Consider the following 19,192-nt stretch of genomic DNA (forward strand, 5'->3'; position numbering starts at 1 on the left):
GGGCTGCGATCCACAAGGCCGGTTATAAATGCTCCAACTCAAACCCGCTTTCAGCAGCCCTGTAGGGCAAGGTAGAACTGGCCCTGAGATCCTGAGCTTGTGACTACTGGAGGAAGCCTCATCTCACTTCCACTTTATGAAGAATTCCGGGCAGGGATCTCATAGGCCCCTAACTTGGCTTTGCTGGATGTTTCCTATCCTCCTGTATTTCTTGTCCTGGGTGACTGGTTCCCCAGGTTAGGAGCCTAGATGTTACCCAGGACCCGTCCTTTTTCCTCCCCCTCATCCACCATCACCGGATCCTGGAAGCTAGACAGAACACCCTTTCTCCTCAGGCCCAAAGCTCCTACCTAGGTCGGAGGCATCCTACCCTTGTTTACTTCCTGCACCTGTCTTTCCACCTGCTACCCCAGACTAGCCCTCCCGCTGGCTGACTGCTCGAGAGGTGGGTGGTCGAGACCAGCATTGGGAGCTTGTTAGGAAGTCAGACTCCACCCCAGAACCAGAATGCCAGTGGTTTCCGTTTGTTAGAGAAGCCCTGCTCTCCCAGATGTCACAGGCCTGACTCATTCGCTCCACATTCAAGGCCTTTGTCTCGAGCTTCACCACCTGCTCTATAACCAATTCCATGCCATTCCTCTTGAGCACACGTCTCAGAGCAGGTGAACGTGTGAGGATGTCTGTCTTGTAACTCATGCCCTTCTTGGTGCCACCAAGCCCAGAAAAACACACCCATAGTTCATTCTGACTCCTTAAAGGGCAGAGCAGAACTGCACCTCTGGGGCTGAAGTGATCAATCTTTACTCCTAGGGACCATGGCCCTCAGTCATCCTTTTCCGGTCTGGAAGTGACCTTCCCCCTGCCTGGCACTCCCACCTCTCCTGTTAGAACAAGCAAAGGGGCAGCATTCTATCCAAGGACAAAATTCAGAGGGATGGAAACCAAAAGGGGCAGGTGATGGGTGTTCTTTGAAGCTGTCTATCTCCATATAGATACAAATTAGTCACTCTGAATCTTGAGGTGGGATCATGCATCGAATCTGTCTATAGATTTATCAATAAACCAAAAAAAAAAAACCTTACTGCTGCCACGAGTCGGTGCTCACAGCGCCCCCTGCGGGTTCCCGGGACCGCATGTTTAAGGGAGCAGTAGGAAGGAGCTGCTGGTGGTTTCAAAGTGCGGGCCCATGAGGATCGTAGCCCAACACGGAACCACACTGCCACCGGTTTCCTTTGTTAATGGGGGTCCAATGACCCCATAGGAGAGGGTAGAACTGCTCCTGTGGGTTTCTAAGACTTGAAGTTTTCTAGGAATAGACTTTTCTCTTGGCTAGCAGCTCAATACCATCAGGGCCCTCCCCATCAGTAGTGGGAAATACACCGGAGCTTCTTTTTATGTCAAAGCAAATTAGAAGGAACACTTTCTGCCCTGTACACTACTCTGTTGTTACAGAATGCAGCTCTCCAGCATCACTGGCTGCACTGAAGGGTCCATGACTGACCCTCATAACAGCCCAAAGTCATCCTTATGGCCTTTTTATAAAATAAACTAGATGTTGTTTGTAAGCAAACCCCAGTGCTTTGGGTAAGCTTCTAACGTACTCATTTCATCGTGTAATTCTATTGAACCTCGTTTCAGGCTTTGTGGGGTCAGGCTACTCCAGAGCTCTTTGGCCTCGAGGTGCAGCTATTCCAGGCATCGCTTCTAGGCAAATGTCCCTCTAAGGTTAAAACCTTAACCTTAAGGTTTTCATTAAGAACCAGGCAAAAGGTGGGTTCAATGTTGTTTATTTTCAAAGCCTGCAGAGGTGGCTAGCAATGCTGGCTGAGCTAGTACAACATGAAGGTCAATTCACCTCCCTCGTCAGCCATTCAACGGACAGACTCCCTGTAACTAAGATCATGGGCCACACTGACCTCCTGGTCCCAGTGTGTGGGGGGGTGTCTTTAATTCTCCTTTACCTTGTTCCCCACATACTTTGTTCATACAAGATTGATTTACGGACAAACGCAACTCAAACCCGTAACTCAGCAACCAGTTATGGCCAATGTCTGGCTCCCTCCCTCCCTGCAGGACAGACTGCTGAGCTGGTCCCTGTGTGTAAGAAAAGCATGGGTCTACCTCAGTGGGGCGGAGGTGGTGAAGCGACTGGGGCTGCGATGACAGGCAGCAAGCAGGCCAGCCTCACAGGTGTTCCTTTGAGACCCGGCTTCCACAGGGTGAGAGTGGGCAACCGGTGACCCAGCACTTCCTACTCCTCAAATTGAAACATGATAAATCTGGAGTGTTTGACTTTCAAAATCCAGCAGTTTCCCCCGAGAAACAGATCCTAGCCATCGCTGTCAGTTCCCACTCCTTCCCCATGTCCAGGGCTTCCAGCCCTTCACTACTTTTTTGGGATGCCCTGACACTGACTTGATATTTCTTGACGCCTAAAATGACTATTAAGAATAATGTGAAAGCTATTAAAGAGTGTCAGAATAGAAGACACCAGTATCTTCCACCCCCTGCTGGCGGAGCCCACCCACTCCCACCGCGACCCTGCAAAACCCACACATCAGGCAGGGGAGGAGGGGGCAGATGCTGGAAGCTTGCCTGGGGCCACTCCTAGTCTAGCCCACATCACACGTAGCTCCCCTGCCCACCGCGTGATCTCAACAGCCTTTGAGGTAGATTTGAGAGGCTCAGCCTATGTCCCACAGCAGTGTCTGCGCCCTCCACCATCTCAGGTCTTGGCTTTGAATGGCAGCAGCCCCAGTTCTGCAACACCTCCTGGGGGGGGACAGAGCTCCTCGCTGTCCCACAATTCACAACAGGTTTAGTTTCTCTTCTTTTTTTTCTAGCTGAAAGCAGAGGTAGTCCTTGGGATCATAAAATGCTACCTAGAAATGGCAGTATCTTGACCTGTCTCCAGGAGTTACAAATTAAAATAAAGTGATTGATAAAGTTGAATAAATTAATAAAGACATGGGTTATCCCACAAAGGCCCTTCCTTCCAGGCTGCCTTTGGTATTTGGCTGGAAGTTTTTCTCTTCTTCTTCTTCTCTATATTTCCCCGTCTCCAAGTTCCTGGGTTCCATGTCTAGGAGCCAGCATCCAGCAAGCACCAGGCTGTGGGTCCAGCTGTGTGGGATGAGGATGTCTTGATGAAAGGAAGCCATCTCCCAAGGGAAACAAGATGTTGTCAAGGGATGCTCTGAGCTGTGGTGGGAGGTGGGTTTGAGGTGTGAGAGCAGTTCTTCCTGTGCCACCACTGGCCCTGTTCCTTGAGTGTCTCCACAGCAGAGGCGGGGGAGGTTGGAGGGAGGCTTGGCCGCTGAGTCCACCCTCAGAGCTTCTTCAGGCGGCTGTACATCTCCCTTTTGCTCTTCTCCCCGGCCCAGGTCCGGCTCTTGGTGCGGAACTTCTTCAGGTCTTCCTTGAAGTCCTCGTGGTGCATGGGCCGGTAGCTGGGGGGCTCACAGTGAGACTGGGGGACAAAAGTGGGTCAGGTTAGGGCACCCTGCTCTCCAACTCAAAGTGGCCCCCTACTACCCTCCCAGAAGGAAGGACACTGGGAGCAGCAATGCAGAGCGGAACAGAGGGCCTTAGAGGGGCCTCCTGATCTCCTGGTTCCTGCCACAGGCCGCTTGTCCAACTCCCGGGTGAAGGGTGGGAACCCCGTATCTCACCTGGCATTTTAGGAAGAACTCCTTGTATCCGCCCTTCAGGACATACAGTTCAGGGTAGTGAAGTTTGGGGTACTCATTGCCAAGCCGGTCCCTCTCTCTCACATACCGGCACCTAGTAAAGGGCAAGGAAGGACAACGCCAAGTCAGTGCCTCCACATACTGGAAAACCCGGGAAAAAGCAAAGGTTGTGGGTTTAACCAACTCTTACACTCACCTTCCCCAGTGCACATTTATCCCTAGCCATTAAGAGTGCTGGGATGCAGGTGCTGGCCACCTACAGGTGCACACGGGCTTGGTGCTAACGAAAGGCAAAGCCTTCTGCTCCAGAAACACAGCTGCGACAAGACTTTGGAGGGAGGTGTGCTGTGATGTGTCAGGTTCCCACTGTACCTGCACATGTGCGTATAGAGTACACAGTCCCCGTGGCCAATACTAACAGTTGATCCAATAATGTAAATGTATGTGGGCGTGCTCTTCAATCTTTGACATGGCTCCTCTCGTAGGTGGTTAGGTGAATTGGGCCTGCCCACCCCCTCTCTAGCCGTCCACCCAGCCAACTCGGTCATCCTAGCATGTGTCTGTCTGTAAGCCACGGGGACCCCGCTCTCCACTGGGACCTCAGGAGGCAGGGTCTGTGCTGCTCCTGCTGCCTCCACAGTGGCGGGCACACTGCGGGCTTGCAAACCCCATCTGAATGAACCATGCGGGGTGGCTGCGCAGCTGCCTGGCCCTCGCCCTGGCTGGTCAACAGCACCACCTGCTTCCAGGAGCACCAGCCTTGTGACCACGGTTCCAGCACCAGAGTAAAGCCCTCACAGAACTTGCTAATGAAGGACGTGTGTGGAAGGTGGGATTTTTGTCACCCCCAGAGCAGCAATAGCATGAACGTGCGAACATGGATCCGACACGGATCTGAAAGCAGTTTATAAAGTGTTGCAGCGTGAGGATCCCGCACCTCTCTGCTCCATTTCAGTGTGAACAGTGGACAGTTGCATAAAAAGCAACCGCATTGTACTTGAACGATGTCACAAAAGAACTGGGTGGGCTTCAATACTCCCCCGTCCCCAACCCCCCAGCAGCACAAACTTTATTGACAGATACAAGCTGAGTAGACTTGATTTCAATCCTCTGATAAGTGTTGTCAATTAAAATTCCCACCATGTCCTTCACACCCACCCAAACCACTTTGAGGACATGAACGATCTGCGAACGCCGGCATGCCCCGCCACGTCACTTCCCGCCAAAGCGAGTAGGACACAGGTCCGGTGCTGCACTCACATGCGGGGGCCTCGCTCAGAAGAAAATTCACAGTGGAACACGACAATCACACGCTTGTCATCCGTCGGGACGATGGGCTTCTTTAGTAAGAAGTCTTCAACCTCTTCTTCCATGTGCAAGTTCACGGCACCCTGTGAAAGCACCAGAGAGCCTCAGGGCCTGCACTCGGACTCTGAGTCCACCCACCAGATCAGCCTGTGACTTTGCAGGCCCTCTGGCACCTCCATCTCCCTGGACAACACAGAAGCACACACTGGTAGTGGAAATGGGGCTTCCGATTCCATTACACAATCATGGGTTGCTTCAGGAGGGACATTGTAAATGTGGAGATTTTCGAAAGCCATCAGCTAACATTGTATGCAAAGCAGCCCCGCCCCCAGGCCCCACCAAATGCCCTATTTGCCACGCTGTTTTACTTGGTGAAACAGCACATGGCTCCTTTCTTCCTGGGGAACTGTATCTCATAAGAACAACTCTGCCCCCTTAAGCACATCGATGGAACTGCAAGCTGTGAGGGACGGCTAAACTGGAGGCCTGGACACATTGCCCAGAAGTGACTTCGTTTGGCACAAGGCCCTGGGGTGTTCAGATATTTAACCGCAGAACCTTTTTTGTTAGGAACTAGCAGGTAGACTCAGAAAAGGCCACAAAGGTAGTGACATTTAGGACAGAGCAGGGAGCACCTGCCAGAGCAGCACAGCCCAAGGCACACATGCTCCATGCACCAACAGTCTGACGCCGTTTACATTCTCACCCATGTGTGGCTCAGTGAGGCAGGCACCACTGCCCACGCCCGCTCAGGAATGCCTACCTTTATGTGGCCTCCCTCATATTCATATGGGTATCGGCAGTCGATGATGAGAAATTCTTTAATCAGGTTGGTGAACTTGCCATTCAAAACAGATGCCATCTGCAAACAAAAAGGCCCAGAGAATCAACCACGGTCTTGGGGACACTAGATTCAAATACACCACGGGCTTTGAAAGGGCGACTTACAATTTCTGGGGAGATGTACTTTAAATCCTGATGCTTCCCAGAGACCGTGTGAAAGAGGTAGCCCTAAAGCAAAGCAGTGGGGAAAAGTGACACTTAGCAAATCTGAAAGCCCGTGAGTAACAACACCAGCACCCAGCACGAGGCCATTCAGATGTGCGCGCATTGACCAGAGGGCGTATGCCTGCCATCGACAGCCTGATATTCATGGAAACCTTCAAGGAATAGTATCTTCATGTCCAGATAGGAAATGTGGCTGAGTCTCCAAGCACCTGTTCCCAGTTTCCCCAGCTGGGAAGCCAGACCGAATCTGCCCACGAGCAGTCAGCCTTAGCAGCAGTGGGCCACAGTGAGGGAGGGCACAGCAGCCCGGCCAAAGCACTGCTGGGTAACAACACGGCCACACTTAGCCTAACGGCTAGCTATGGGAACGTCCCCTGTCCCACCCGGCATTTCACCACCACTCAACTGCAGCAGATCCCCACGGCACCTCTGGCCGTCCGCCGATTTCCCTCTGAACTCCTCAGAGGCCACCCCATGTGGGACCGTTCGGCTTCAATCGAGTATAACACAATAACCCTTGCCATGTAGACTTGTGGGGGTAAAGACAGGACTATTTCTGTTTTGTACTTTTATGCCACAAAGGCAGCGCCTAGGTTACAAAAAAGATCCACTCTTCACCGTTGGTTAGAACAAGCCCGTGTGGTTAGTGTGGTTATTTATCTTCGTTGTAATAAAAGGCTAGAACCTTTCCCATGATTTAAAAAGGTGCAGGTGCAGCAAGCAGTGAAGGCAATGGTAATGAAGACTTTGCTGTGAGTAGGCGCCGGTCCAATCATTTCAAAGCGAGAGCAAATTTACCCACGGTTACAGGAGGGCTCTGACCCACCACCGCCGGGCTCAACAAGGGTGACGCCCTGCTCAAAGATGGCCTCACCACTCTCCAGTGACCCAATCCAGTTTCCATGAGAAACCACTCAGGACTTTCCCCACCTTGCTTGACGGCCACGGCAGACCCAAAGCCGGGCTGACAGAACCATGACCACGAGAGCACATCAAGTTTCTCAGGCCCAAATGAATTCCACCGCTTGCAATTACCTTCGAGAAGTCTCCTATGAGGTCCCTGGGGTCATTGTCCAAAATGTTCTCAATGGTCCTCCTCGGGGACGATGCTGAGGATGCCGACTGCCGGAGACCCTGTAAGCAATCCGAGGCGAGCTTGTGAACAGGCTTGCTGGAGCACAGCACACAAGGGGGAGAAGGAAATGTTAACCTTGCTATTTCGCAAAGCAGGCAATTTCATTTCCTTCAATTTGGAAGAAACAAAAGAATATGCATTACTGGATAAAGCTACTGTTTTATTAGTGCCTAATCGAATTGCTCTGAAAGTTTTTTTTAAAGGGAGGGCAGCTAAAACTAGGGCTACCAAACAAAACCCACTTCTCCTCAACTTATCCATGGAGAGCTAGCCCTCAGGGGGCACTGGAGAACAGAATGTAACCAGGTCTCTATGCCACGACCGCCTGAGCAGCTGCCTTGGAGTCCTTTCTGACTCACGGCAAGCTGGAGGGCAGAGAAGGGCAGGTCCGACGCTGCCAGCAAGGGGCATTGGCTGTGAGGAAGTCTCTCAACCCATTCTTCACTGGGAGAGTGCTAGAGAAGCATTGGGGGTATTGAGGACCCTCCACTCTGTGATGTCAACAGAGTCCAATGTGGATCCCGAGCTCCCAGGTTCAGCAATGAGGCTGCCCGCCACCCCAGGTGTTCAGGAGGCTGTGCTGAAGAACCAAGGCTTCGTGCCCACCCCACACAGTAGTAATGCGGTGGCCGCCCCCAACCCTGAAGTACCACATAAGACCAGCTAAAGCGGATTTATAGTCCAGGATCTCACACGAGGGCTTCAAAAAGTGTATAGGGAACAACCACTATATCAAAGTCCCCTTGTGTAGTATCCACAACATACAGGAACCCAGGAAAGTTTATACCAAGAGCCTGGAAGGTCTGACGAGGAATTCTGAATGAGAACTTGAATATGAAGATGACGAGCAACACCAACACCGAGAAGACACGGACGTGGGAAGCAATAGCTATTCCCCACAGGCCAAAAGGAACCCGCAAAACCAACCTGCAGGGACTTCTCTGGAGTCACTGCCTTTCCCACGCTGGTCCCCGCCATGCTTTTCCTCCGCTTCGTATTCCCAGCCGCGGACTCCTCCTGGAACGGCTCTTGTCTCTTCAACACTGGCCGCACAGAGCAGCGCACGGATGGGGAGGCATGCGGGGTACATCGGTTGCTCTGAGGAAAAACCACAGGTAAGTGACATTTTCATTAAAACCTGTCCACTGGAATGCCAAGGCAAATGAAATAAAGGACCAAGGGCTCCCGGGTATGGTTTTAAGCTCCACCCAAATTAGGATACGGGAGAGACGGGGCGGGGTGTTCTAGTCCCGGAAAGTGTTACAAGTCTTGGAAACTCACAAAGGGAGTTCTACCCTGTACTACAGGGTCGCTGAGAGTTGGTATCAATTCGATGGCAGTGAGTTTGGTTTGATTTTAAATTAGGAAACAGAAGCTGTCTCTTCGTCTAGACCCAGTGAGCCCTGTTCAGCCTGGCACCCACTGGGTACTGGGCAGCTGGTATTTGATGGAGAGCGACTAAGCAAGACCCTATTTGAAGGCGAGTCAGACAGTGCTTTCTCTCAAAGACCTTCCTGTCCGTACAGGCTTCTGAGAGTGAGGAGCAGTTACAGACCTGGGCAGGGACACTTTTTACACTGGCCTTTTACCATCCATTTTATTATTTGCACCTAGCTTGAGCTGTTGGGACAGGTCTTCACACCCCACTCAAATCCAGCAGAGGGGCAAGACAGGTATGTTAGACTATCATTCAAGGTCATCAGTTAATTAAAATGACGTTAGGAGTATAAGTTTGGGGGACCAGCAGTGAGCAGAGGGAACCAATGTTAAATACATGTGCCTAAGTCGGCCACATTCTAGATTATGTTCCTGTCCACTTCACCACCACATGATGGAGACATTGGAAAACAACTGCCTTCCTGTTGCCTTACTTGTGAAAAGTATACAGTTTTAATGCGGGGGCTGAGTTAAAACCAAGGTGCTACAGGCAGACAGTTGAGACACAGGTTCAAAATCGGCGACTGAAGCACACGAATGGAGTTTCTCACCCACTGGCCCCCCCAATTCCTGGTCGAAACAAATGCTGACAGGCACAGCACTGCCTGCCCTTCTCGAAGCCAGAGCAACCTGGAACCAGGAGGTCCAGCTGCAAAGCAGAGCTTCGGTGCTCGCTGGAAGGGATTCATCCAAAGCGCTGTTTCCACTGCTGACGAGTCGTGGGTCAGGCAGACAGGAGAGGTCACAAAACCCAGAACTGCATGCATCTAAATTACCAAGACACCCACCTACTGCCACAACCACGCAGTCATTACCCCAGGGAATAAGAGGCCAGTGCAACAGGAAAGCATTTCTGTAGACTCAGAGTCTCAGAAGTCAGGACTGACTCTTGTGGCAGAAGGGCCAACCTCCTGTGTGGAGAGTGAGCTGAGTCACGTGGCCTAGGCTCTCAGGGCTCCCAGGAGACACCGAAACTCACCAGGTTTGTCGCTCTTTTCATGACAAGGGGGGCCGTCCAGAGGCTTGCCATGCATGATGGGGTCTCCTCATCATTCTAAAGAAAGAGAAAAACGTGTTTAAAACACATGGAGTAGATATTAATTTTTGATGGGAAGCACCTAATGGCCTCTCCTGTCACCACCGCTCCCCCACTCCTCAGTCAGATGAGGACCACACTGAATCGTTCTGATATCTGAACACGGCTCCCCGAGGACACACTTTCAGCTCCTTCAACTTCTTATCACTTGGAAGCTAGTCCTACCCTGCCACACTGTTCCTGTTTCAGATCTCTCGCACAAAACAATATTTCAGTTCCTTCAGGGTGAGAAGGACTATTCGATTTATAGTCGCTTCTGAATACACTACAGAATTGGGCTAGAAGCAGAGTCTTTGATACATTCTCAGCAACTTAACAGAAGAGTTCGCCATCTCAAGGCCTGGAGACAGAAAGGCTAAGAAAGTGCACCCCACCGCCCCCCACGGTACCTTAAAATTCTCTCCATCGAGGAGGTCCATGAAGCCATCGTCCTCATCAGACAGAGTGGCACTCCCAGGGGACCGAGGCATAAAAAGAGGGCTGAAGCTCCCCAGCTCGCTGTTCTCTCTCTCGTGCGAGGAAAGCTGCAAGACACCAGCACGATTTGTTAACACACGGGAGCTGGGGCCAATGTTATTTTCTATTTGTATCACGTCACTGGTTTTTATGAGGAAAATCCCATCCGCTTCTAAGCGAGGCAAGGAAAATAGAGCCGGAGATTCTAAATGATTTGACAGTCAGGCGAAATCCAGTTACAAAATCTTCCCTCTCCCAAAAAGTCTTGCCTTTGGAGGAAGGCCAGGGAGCAAGCTCTCATGAAGAGCAAGGATGGTTTTAGCAGGAAGTCATTATGGGTGGGGAACCCTCATCCACACCAGGGCTGGCCTGACGGCAGGTTGCAAGGGACGGTGAGAAGATGCATGTCCTGGTGCACCAGAAACCAGCCCAGAATAGGCCTGCGTAAGTAGCAGGCAGAGGAAAGAGAAAGTGACCTGGTTCTAGGGAAGCATTCCCTAGTTTTCTAGACTTGCAACTCAAATGACGGCTGCTCAATCTTCAAACGAGAAACTCTTTGACCTGCAAGGCGCTGTGGTATCACCTTTACATGCATGATCCCCTGCGAGCCTGCCACACACCAAGCATTCACTAATCCTTTCCATTTAACAAATGGGAGAAGTGATGCTTCAAGAAGAGCTTACCAAGGTCACATAGCCAGGCTGCCTAACTCTGGTTCCCTGCCCGCCCTATGCTACCTCCCGAGAGATGGAATGATCCTGGAATATAAGGAGGGCCTCTCGCCAGGCATTTGGAGAGGGGTGTTGTTGTGGTGGTGGGTCTTCAGCTAGAAAGCTGGCACTCATTTCATAGAAGAGTATTCATAAAACCAGTATCTACCAACATCGAAATCCGTCTCTTCTAGGAAATTAGATAGTTCGAAAGTAAGTCCTACAATCAATCCCAAAGCCTTGTCCTCCTTCCAGCAACCTTCTGGTTTTCTGAGCGGAGGCACACTTAGGAATCCTCTCTGGAGCTCGCTGGCCCACACCAGCTCCCCGAGGAGCTAGGTTTCCCCACGGGAAGGCAGTTTCAGATAAGCACACTTGGCCACACCCTGGGCAAACCAGCCCTGTGGTGCCAGCAGAGCCTGGGTGGTAACCTTACCAAGGGCAGCACCCTCAGGAGGTACAAGCTGTACAGCGATGTGTGAGGCAGGGTCTGGGGTCCTTAAGTGCCAATGTGGTACAGAAAATAAAATGCCAACCAGTCTAGCTGTCTCTGGAGAGGAAGGATCTCTTTTTCCCCATGGTTCCCATCAAGGAGTGATGAAGGAGAGACAGAAAACGGGACCTCCAAAGAAAAGCCCTCTGATGTCGCTGAGCGCACCAGTGAGACGGCGGTGACCTTCTGTGCACCCCCATGCTGGCACGGCCAAGTGATCCCCATAAACCCTGGTGCCCTGCTCTCCAAACACTGAGGACATTCAGTTAGTTTCTGCTGCCCAACTTTCAAAGCACGACTGTGGACTCGAGCATGTGGACAGCTCGTTAAATCACGACTGGGACCTCTTGCACATCTCCGTAGACAGCTCCACGCCCTGTCCCACTTTCCTTATCTGTAAAAGGGGGTGACCCACTGACCCACACAGATTATGAAGACTCAAACAACAACAAAATGTGTTCAGGTGCTAACGTGTAATAACACACAGAGCAGCAATACTGGCCCAAGCAGGATCTCAAAGCGCTCGCTAGACTGGACAGCTGAATTCTGCTTAGCACTAAGGTTCCTGGACAACGGGGTTCCTTTTGCTCAAGTTGGGTCTCTCCCGTTTATCATGCTGCTGGTTGATCCAATTCAGTCACTCCAGTTCCTAACACCAGGAGGCGCTTAGAGGTAACGACAAAAGAGCTTGAGGACAGGTGACCTTGCAGCGATGTACGAATTCCCCGAAATGGTACTTCTTGAAAAGCCACCTTTGCAAGAAGCCAAATGCTCTGGCCAAGTAAAAGCCCTCTCTGGGAAGTGCCGCTGAACCCCAGGGCGGTTTGGTTGTGAAAGAGCAAGTCTGAGAATGAGCCAGGATGCCGGCGGATTATTTTCTCAGATTGAATTCACCTTTTCCTTACTCAAGTACAGTGTTGGAGACATACCACCTGGCACCCTGCTTCTGCCTGTCCGCTCCCTGAAAACAGTGGGACTGCCTCCCAGTCGACTTCCAAGAGTCAAAGACTAGGTCGAGGCAGCAGGAGCTCCGGTATGTAGTGTCTTCGGTTCCAGGTTAAAACGGGTGCTGTGCTCGCTCTCTTCCCTTCGAAACTCCCGAGAACGTCGGAGCACGTACCATCCGAGCTGGGGCAGAGTTCTGCCTCTGCGTGAAGAGATCTTTACCCTCCTCAAGTCCATGAGAGTGCAGGCAGCCACGAGATGCAGGTCTTATGGGCTTCTTAAACTCAAAGGCTTCCTGCAAGACAGTGTGGACAGTCGAGATGTCTTCTACTGTCCGCGAACACCAGCTGTAGGGCCTCAGCTTTAGCGTGGGTGAGACAGGCACGGGAGGGGGCACGAGGCACCTCCCCTTTAATAACAGCCTCCAAATGCTGGGTGAACCAGCTTCTGATCTAATTTCCAACACTGGGTCTGTGTAAACTTGCCAATGGCTAACTTTGAAAGCAGCACCTCTCACCTGCCTCTCGCCACAAAAGCTATTTCCTAACAAAGACTTGCCACTCTACGAAACAAAAAATCACTACCCTGGGCTAAATTTCATATGCTTTTCCATCTGTACGTACAAACGGGAGCAGTGCTTTTCCCACTTAAGTGATAGTCTCAGAGACCAAAAAGCAACAGAGATAAAACAAAAACAACTGGTCTCCTGATACCGAGCAAAAAGAAGCCAGATGTAGCAGACGGAATGCCTCATGCACGGAGGAAGTTAGGAAACAGGCCAGACTAGACAGAAGCTGGCTCCTGGCTCTCTTGCTGGAGGATGTTACTGATGTGCAGGCATCAGCGAAGATGGAGCCTGCGGGTTTCCGCCGATGTCTTGCAGATCTGGAGGCCCATGGCAGGTGGAGTTTCAAACAATGCAAGGGCAGCTTACTTACTTACAAGTATGCCCGTATGTAGAAATCCACCTGCTTTTTGTTAGATTTCAATACAAATTTAGAGAGCGTCTTTTATACAACCCCAGTGGCCCGATCCAGAGGTGAAAACATAAGGTCTTGTAGGTCAAGGCCATAAAGATAGGGGGTGATTCCAGAGATAAGCTACCAAAGTGCCCAAGTGCCCCGGGCAGGGAGCAGGGTGTTTCTTCAGAAACTCACTCTGCATTCGCCCTCAGAGCATCTCTCAAATGAGCCATTGACAGAGCTCCAGGGACTGGTAGGATCTGCACTTAGCATGCACTGCGTACTGAGCCATTACAAAGACTATCAGCGGTTGTTTTCCAGCAAAGAATGAATGAAAAAAAAAAAAAGGAAGAAGACACAGAGAGCGAGAAAGAACACCAGAGAAGGTGAGCTAATCCATCCACCTCTGTTGGATGCTTGTCAGGTAGAAGAGACCACCAGGCAAGTCTGTCTTCTAAGCACCATTGCCTCGCCTTGCCATTCTCCGGAGCTATTGACCCAGTTCCTTCAAACACTACCATGATGCCTTTTCCTGAGCTCAAATCATGCCAGGGTCAGAGCAAGAGGTACGCCTGGACAGTCCCTTCCAGACAGATTATGGGCAGAACTGCCCCCAAGGCACCACATGAGTAAATCACACACACCAGACCCCATTTTGAGCATTCTGTATACATTATCTCATCTCAGCCCAGAAAGAGCCTTCAAAGGCACACCTATTTTACAACCGAGGTAGACTAAAACGAGAAATAACTTGCTCAGTCAGGTCATATAACCAGGAAGCAGCAGGATCCAAAGCCAGCTTTCTCTGACCCCAAAGACCACGCAGAATTTTGGCCTAGGTTTAGTGTTCTGGAAAGCAGTCTGTTTACTTCAGAAACCCCTAGACTTTGCCTCTGCCCGGGGTGAGTGCAGAAATGACACTCACGTTCTCCTTGTTCTCATCCTGGTCCAGTAGCTGGAGGACATCATGGTCCAGAGAGTCAGTGTGGCCCCTCTTCAGAGCTGGGCTGCACCCCAGGAGCTTCTGCTATCAAAAGAAAAAGGGCATTAGGGCACCGAACAAGATTCTGTTCTCATAAACAAAGCAAAACAGGCGCAGGAAGGATGAGCTCCTTCTCACACTGCAGTAATAGGTAGTCAGGACACGTGGCCACAACAGCTTAGGGTCATGACAAGACCTCACATCTCATCTGGCAAGTTCTGTATTCTCAGCAAGGGCCAACTCAACCACACACACAATAAAATCCTTTGTGTAAAACACACCCTTCCTGGTTTGATAAAGCTCTTCCATAGAGAGGAAGGAGGAAAGAGGTCAAAAGGCAAGCACACGCAGACGTGTATACACACACACACACACAATAAGTGACTTCCTGTAGTTTGCAGGGACACAGGTGGGCCCCCCCAGGACTATGGCCTTTACTGACGCTTTAGGCCTGGAATTGAACTCACCCCCTGGTTAGAAGAACCAACTGGTTGAGATCAAAAGGCCAGCACTTTATCCAAGGCCTAAGTTCAGATGATTAGAAAAAGAAGGGAAACAGGAGGCGGGACAAGCTTGTCCGAGCGGGGCCTGCTATGAAGGAGATGAAGCACGTATGAACCGTGGAGTGTAAATCTGAGCAACTGCTCTGTAAACCTTCACTGACTTCCCACTACAAAGTTTTTCAGTATTTAAATCTCTTGAGGCAAAGGGTCTTGAAAACTTTTCAGTTGTCTTGTGCTTAGACAAAAGTGCTCTTCATCAAGTTACCAAGTTGGGCAGAAAACATGTATTGGTTTAGAAAAACAAAAACACCCGTTCAACTTACAGGTAGGGAGTTTATTCTCCTCATGGGTTTTCCAAGGCTGCAACGAGATGGTGTAAATAATGAGAATAAAACAGACAAAACATTTATTCATAGAAGCAGACAGTGTTGAGGCCTGTACTATAGTCTGGGGCAAGCAAACAGACCCATCTCCCAGAGAAGAACACCCAGCACTGAGTTTCTAGGTGGAAAGAACCTAGGGCGGCCCTTAAAATGCAGAGGTTTTCTTAAGGCTATGCCGTTACAGGGTGGATCAGGGGTTAGGTATCCTAAATAGAACATAAAAACTGTAGTTAAAATAAGAGGAGGTTTTGAAAATTGCTGATATAGACCACCCATTTTCCAAATACACCACGAATCAGGACCAGAGCCTGACTGTTGCAGACCAGGGCTAGCTACACCCAGGGGTCTAGATCAGAGTAACAACAATGATGTTAAAAGTCAAGAAAATCTTTTTTCCAAGCACAAATATTTAAGAGCAGCGAATACATACTTTTCTTTACTGTCCAAGGGGCCAGGAGAATCCAGGCAGAAGCCTGTGAATGAAAAACAAAGCCAAGTTAGTTTCCACTCACCATCCATTACTGTTGCTTAGCTGCCCTATAAAACACTTTTCATTCTTTGGCAGTGTTTACAAGCTCTCAGGAAATCATACATACACGTATGCTTTGAGGCACACATACGCACACACACATAAATGGCACATTGTCATTAAAAATAAATAAAAACTTTACTTGTAAACCAGCCAATACTCATAGCTTAGACCTTTGCCAGAATGGAAGTCTATTTGATTGTCAAAATTTCCTGTTTATCCAAGTCTATATAACACACAGTATATATTACATAGTACATAGTATCGCTCCCTTCTACGTGCTAACACAGCTATTCCTCACTTACTACCTTGCTGTTATCTGACATTTTGCATTTACCATAGTAGTAAAAGTCCAACTATTTTGTGTATTAACATATGCCTGGCAGTAACAAAAACGGAGCAACGATGGCTGGGATGGCTAAGGTGTCTGTCAACTTGGCTGGGTCATGGTTCTCGGTGGTTTGGGAGTTATGTACAAACATTGCCTACTCATAGTCTGTACTGTGATCTGATGTGGTCACCCTCCGTTTTTACCTAACACCAGTCTTCCCATAAAGATCTGGTGTGCTGGCAAGTGACTCTCATCACCCCCGATGGGAACGGGATTTGAGGAGGCGAGATCAGCTGATCCCTGTCATGACTGTTCACAGGTGACCCAGGTAGCTTTAAAAACTATTTATTCCAACCAGACAAAGACCAGGTGTCAGGCTTTTCTGAGGCAGTTTCTATTTCAAGTATTTTGTCTTGTCAAATCATGTGGGGTTTGCGAAGGTTCAGTTATTAGTCCCATGACCCGTAAGGCCTCTATTTGCTGCCTTCAACAAAACGGCAGCGCGTCAGGTTCCCATCTTAGCAAAGGCTTCCTTCGCACACCACTGCAAGTGAGAATCCCATCTTGTTCTCAAGATGCTGCCTCTATTTAAAAGTGTTGGCCTTCAGTCCTTTATGCCTAAAATATCTGTGGCCCAAATGCTCTTATCTCTATAAAGATACACCCAGTAGTAATATAAATTTAAGCATTAGGATACAACGGTGGTACTTTTCTTCCACAGCAAGCTTACTAAAACCATTTCATTATACTTTCAATAGTTTTAGCCCATGTTTTAACCAAGGACGTTCTGAATACCACTTACTGTGGTACAGTGACTTTTATTCCACTAATTCATCTTTCCAAGTGGCTGCTAACCAAAGGTTGGGAGTTCAAACCCATCAGGGAGAAAAATGTGACAACGTGTTTGGTGAAGATTCATAGCCCTGGAAGCCCTTATCAATAGGGCAGTTCTACTGTGTCCTACAGGTTGCCATGAGTTGGAATTGATATCAATGGGTTTGGTTTGCCTTTAAAAAAAGAAAACCAACTTTGCCTTCAAGACCCAGACATACCACCTACTCAAAGACCTTTGGACTTGGCTTCTGTCCATCAATTGCCACAAGGGGCTGTGGACTATTCCTAAGGGGTGCTTGTTACCCAGTTCCATGCACTCCCCATATTGTCTCCACTACAATCAGACTTAGTCCTACGGTGAAAAGGCATCTCAGCACTTCCTGGCAGTGTCCCACACTGCAGGCACCCAATGCCCGTGAAATCCTGAAGTCTGGAGCTTACCGGAATCGGTGGACTCGGAGGAGCCCATTCTCTGCAGACTGCTGCTCTTCACCTCCAGTGGCTGCTCACACTCACTACAACAAAGAAAGGGCCAGAGTTCAGTTAAAAAGTTAGGTACAGGACACAGCTACCCATCTAAGAAATGGCCACGCTGCTGGGAACCATCATGACCTGGAGGTCACAGCAGGGCGCACTTTCCCACCATGAGCATCCAGGGCATAAGGATCGGAGAGAAAGAGTGGGGTGGGTATCTCCCTGGGCCAAATGCATTAGAGTTATGATAGTGTTGAATTATTTCCTGAAATAGGAAGATGGGTTCTGGGCACATGGCTAGAAATGGGGATTCATGGTGCCTCGGGCAGGTGTGCTGCCTGTGGCAACAGGTTTGGAAAGGAAGACATGTGCTTAGTTAGAATAAAAGATACCCTTAAAAAATAAATAAAAGATACCCCAGATGAGAGGGGGAAGCAGCCTAGCCAGAAACATTGTAAGCTGCATTTCCGGCCCCCCTAAGGTGGGGGAGGGGGCGTGTTTAGAAACCCTGATGCTCAGACTGGAAAGCTGGGTAAAAGGGGGCCTGGGGCTTTGGGAAAGCAACACGGTGGGCATCAGGAATGTGCAGGAGGGATTGTGGCGAGAAAGAAAATGCCATGTCACTTTGTTGGGAAGGAACAAAGCTCACAGGAAACGAAGATCCGTCCAGCTTCAGAAACGGGTGGAAGTTATCGATAAGGACCGCCTCCCAATTTCCCGTCCCCCCGATTTCCAAGGACTCCCAGGGAGTGGAAAAGGACCAGAGGGTATTCAGTAACTCGAAAGGGATAGCAAGGGTGAGGAGCCGAGTGGAGGGCCCGGCCTCTCCCGCCCAACATTCCGCCCGAGTGGAGGGTGCACATGGCTGGCTCGGGGGTCGGAGCAGCCCGCGAGTTTCGGGGGGCTGATCTCCCGGAGGGCCGCCGGGAAGGCCGGTGGCCTGGGGCCCCGCCGCTACCGCTGCTCACCTGCCTAGCCCGTGCAGCTGGTCCATCGTGACCGTCAGGTTGGTGACAGGGGACAGACCCCCGGTGGCTGGCGCACCGAACAGCGCCTTCTCGACGGCGGGTGGCGCGGGAGGGGGGCTGCAGGCGAAGAGCAGGCGCCGGCGGTGCGGGGGCTCCGGGCCCAGTTCCATGGCGGCCCCGGGCCTCCCCAGGGCTCCCGCTCCCTCTTTCTCCGCCTCCGCCGTGCCCGCCCCGCCCTGCCCACACCGGCCTCGGCCGCGCGCCCAGCTGCCGGCGTCCGCGGGTCAAACACAAACACGACCCCGCGGTGGAGGGACGCGGCGGTCGGATGTCTGGGCGGCGGAGGCGCCAACCACTCGCCCTGCTGCCCGGACCCTCTACCCGCGAGGCCGGCGGGAGCCGGCCACCCGAAGCTGAAATCCAAACAAAACTCTGCGGGTCAGGAGAGGCGCGATGGCGAGCGAGAGCGGCGAGGCAACGGCCCGGTCCACACACTCCTCGTTCTTCTAGCACTCCGGCCCAATCTGGGGCCGCCGAGCGCCGGCAGACCTGCCTCCCCGGCCGCTGCAGCTGAGATGGCCTTCCGCGGGGGTAGCTGCTCACTAGGGGCTGCTGCTGCTCCGCCCCTCTTTTCCTAGTTGGCGCCAAATGGAATCCACCAATAGGAAGCTACTTCCTCGCCGGCGAATGGCAGCCCGGCTCAGCCAATGAGCGGGCGAGGTAGCCGCTCGCGGGGCCCTACGAGGTCACTACAGCGGGGGAGCGGGCTGAAACGCTGAAGGCGAAGAGGGCAATGGAAACTCCCAACAGGCCTTGCGAGGCCCGTTGTATGCTGGGAAACGTAGTTCTCAACACCCCCCCTCCCCCACCCCCGCGCGACCACCTGGACACCTGTTAGCCTAGCTGAACTGCGCTTGCCATAGTCTGACTGCCCACAGCCTGAGGGACA

The 19,192-nt window shown here is 51.1% G+C and overlaps 1 protein-coding gene across 4 annotated transcripts; it reads right to left on the minus strand.

Moving 5' to 3' along the window:
• Nucleotides 1-1,608: 1,608 nt before the first annotated feature.
• On the minus strand, nt 1,609-18,833 carry CDC25A (cell division cycle 25A). 4 transcript variants are annotated; one of them, XM_075547274.1, is made up of 15 exons: nt 18,244-18,833; nt 17,243-17,316; nt 15,538-15,580; nt 15,048-15,084; nt 14,165-14,263; nt 12,453-12,572; nt 10,063-10,197; nt 9,557-9,631; nt 8,068-8,238; nt 7,041-7,139; nt 5,946-6,008; nt 5,761-5,859; nt 4,950-5,080; nt 3,672-3,783; nt 1,609-3,469 (listed from the first exon to the last, which is right to left on the minus strand). In XM_075547274.1, exons 1-15 carry the CDS (start codon nt 18,411-18,413, stop codon nt 3,329-3,331), a joined length of 1,569 nt encoding a protein of 522 aa, XP_075403389.1. In that variant the 5' UTR covers nt 18,414-18,833; the 3' UTR covers nt 1,609-3,328. The 4 variants fall into 4 exon arrangements, with proteins under 4 accessions (XP_075403389.1, XP_075403388.1, XP_075403391.1 ...); XM_075547273.1 differs by having other exon boundaries at nt 1,610-3,469; nt 14,165-14,266; XM_075547276.1 differs by lacking the exon at nt 12,453-12,572 and having other exon boundaries at nt 1,613-3,469.
• Nucleotides 18,834-19,192: the final 359 nt, after the last annotated feature.

The sequence above is a fragment of the Tenrec ecaudatus genome, chromosome 4, assembly GCF_050624435.1.
Source record: "Tenrec ecaudatus isolate mTenEca1 chromosome 4, mTenEca1.hap1, whole genome shotgun sequence".
Classification (NCBI taxonomy): domain Eukaryota; kingdom Metazoa; phylum Chordata; class Mammalia; order Afrosoricida; family Tenrecidae; genus Tenrec; species Tenrec ecaudatus.

What these genes read in the sequence shown, in the direction of transcription:
- CDC25A (XM_075547273.1), bottom strand. Translation starts at nt 18,413, where the DNA reads ATGGAACTGGGCCCGGAGCCCCCGCACCGCCGGCGCCTGCTCTTCGCC. An exon ending in ACTCTGCCCCAGCTCGGATG is followed by an intron (nt 10,198 to 12,452) that starts GTACGTGCTCCG and finishes GGTGTCTTGCAG; the next exon opens with CTTTCCTCGCACGAGAGAGA. An exon ending in CTCCAGAGAAGTCCCTGCAG is followed by an intron (nt 7,140 to 8,067) that starts GTTGGTTTTGCG and finishes GATTGCTTACAG; the next exon opens with GGTCTCCGGCAGTCGGCATC.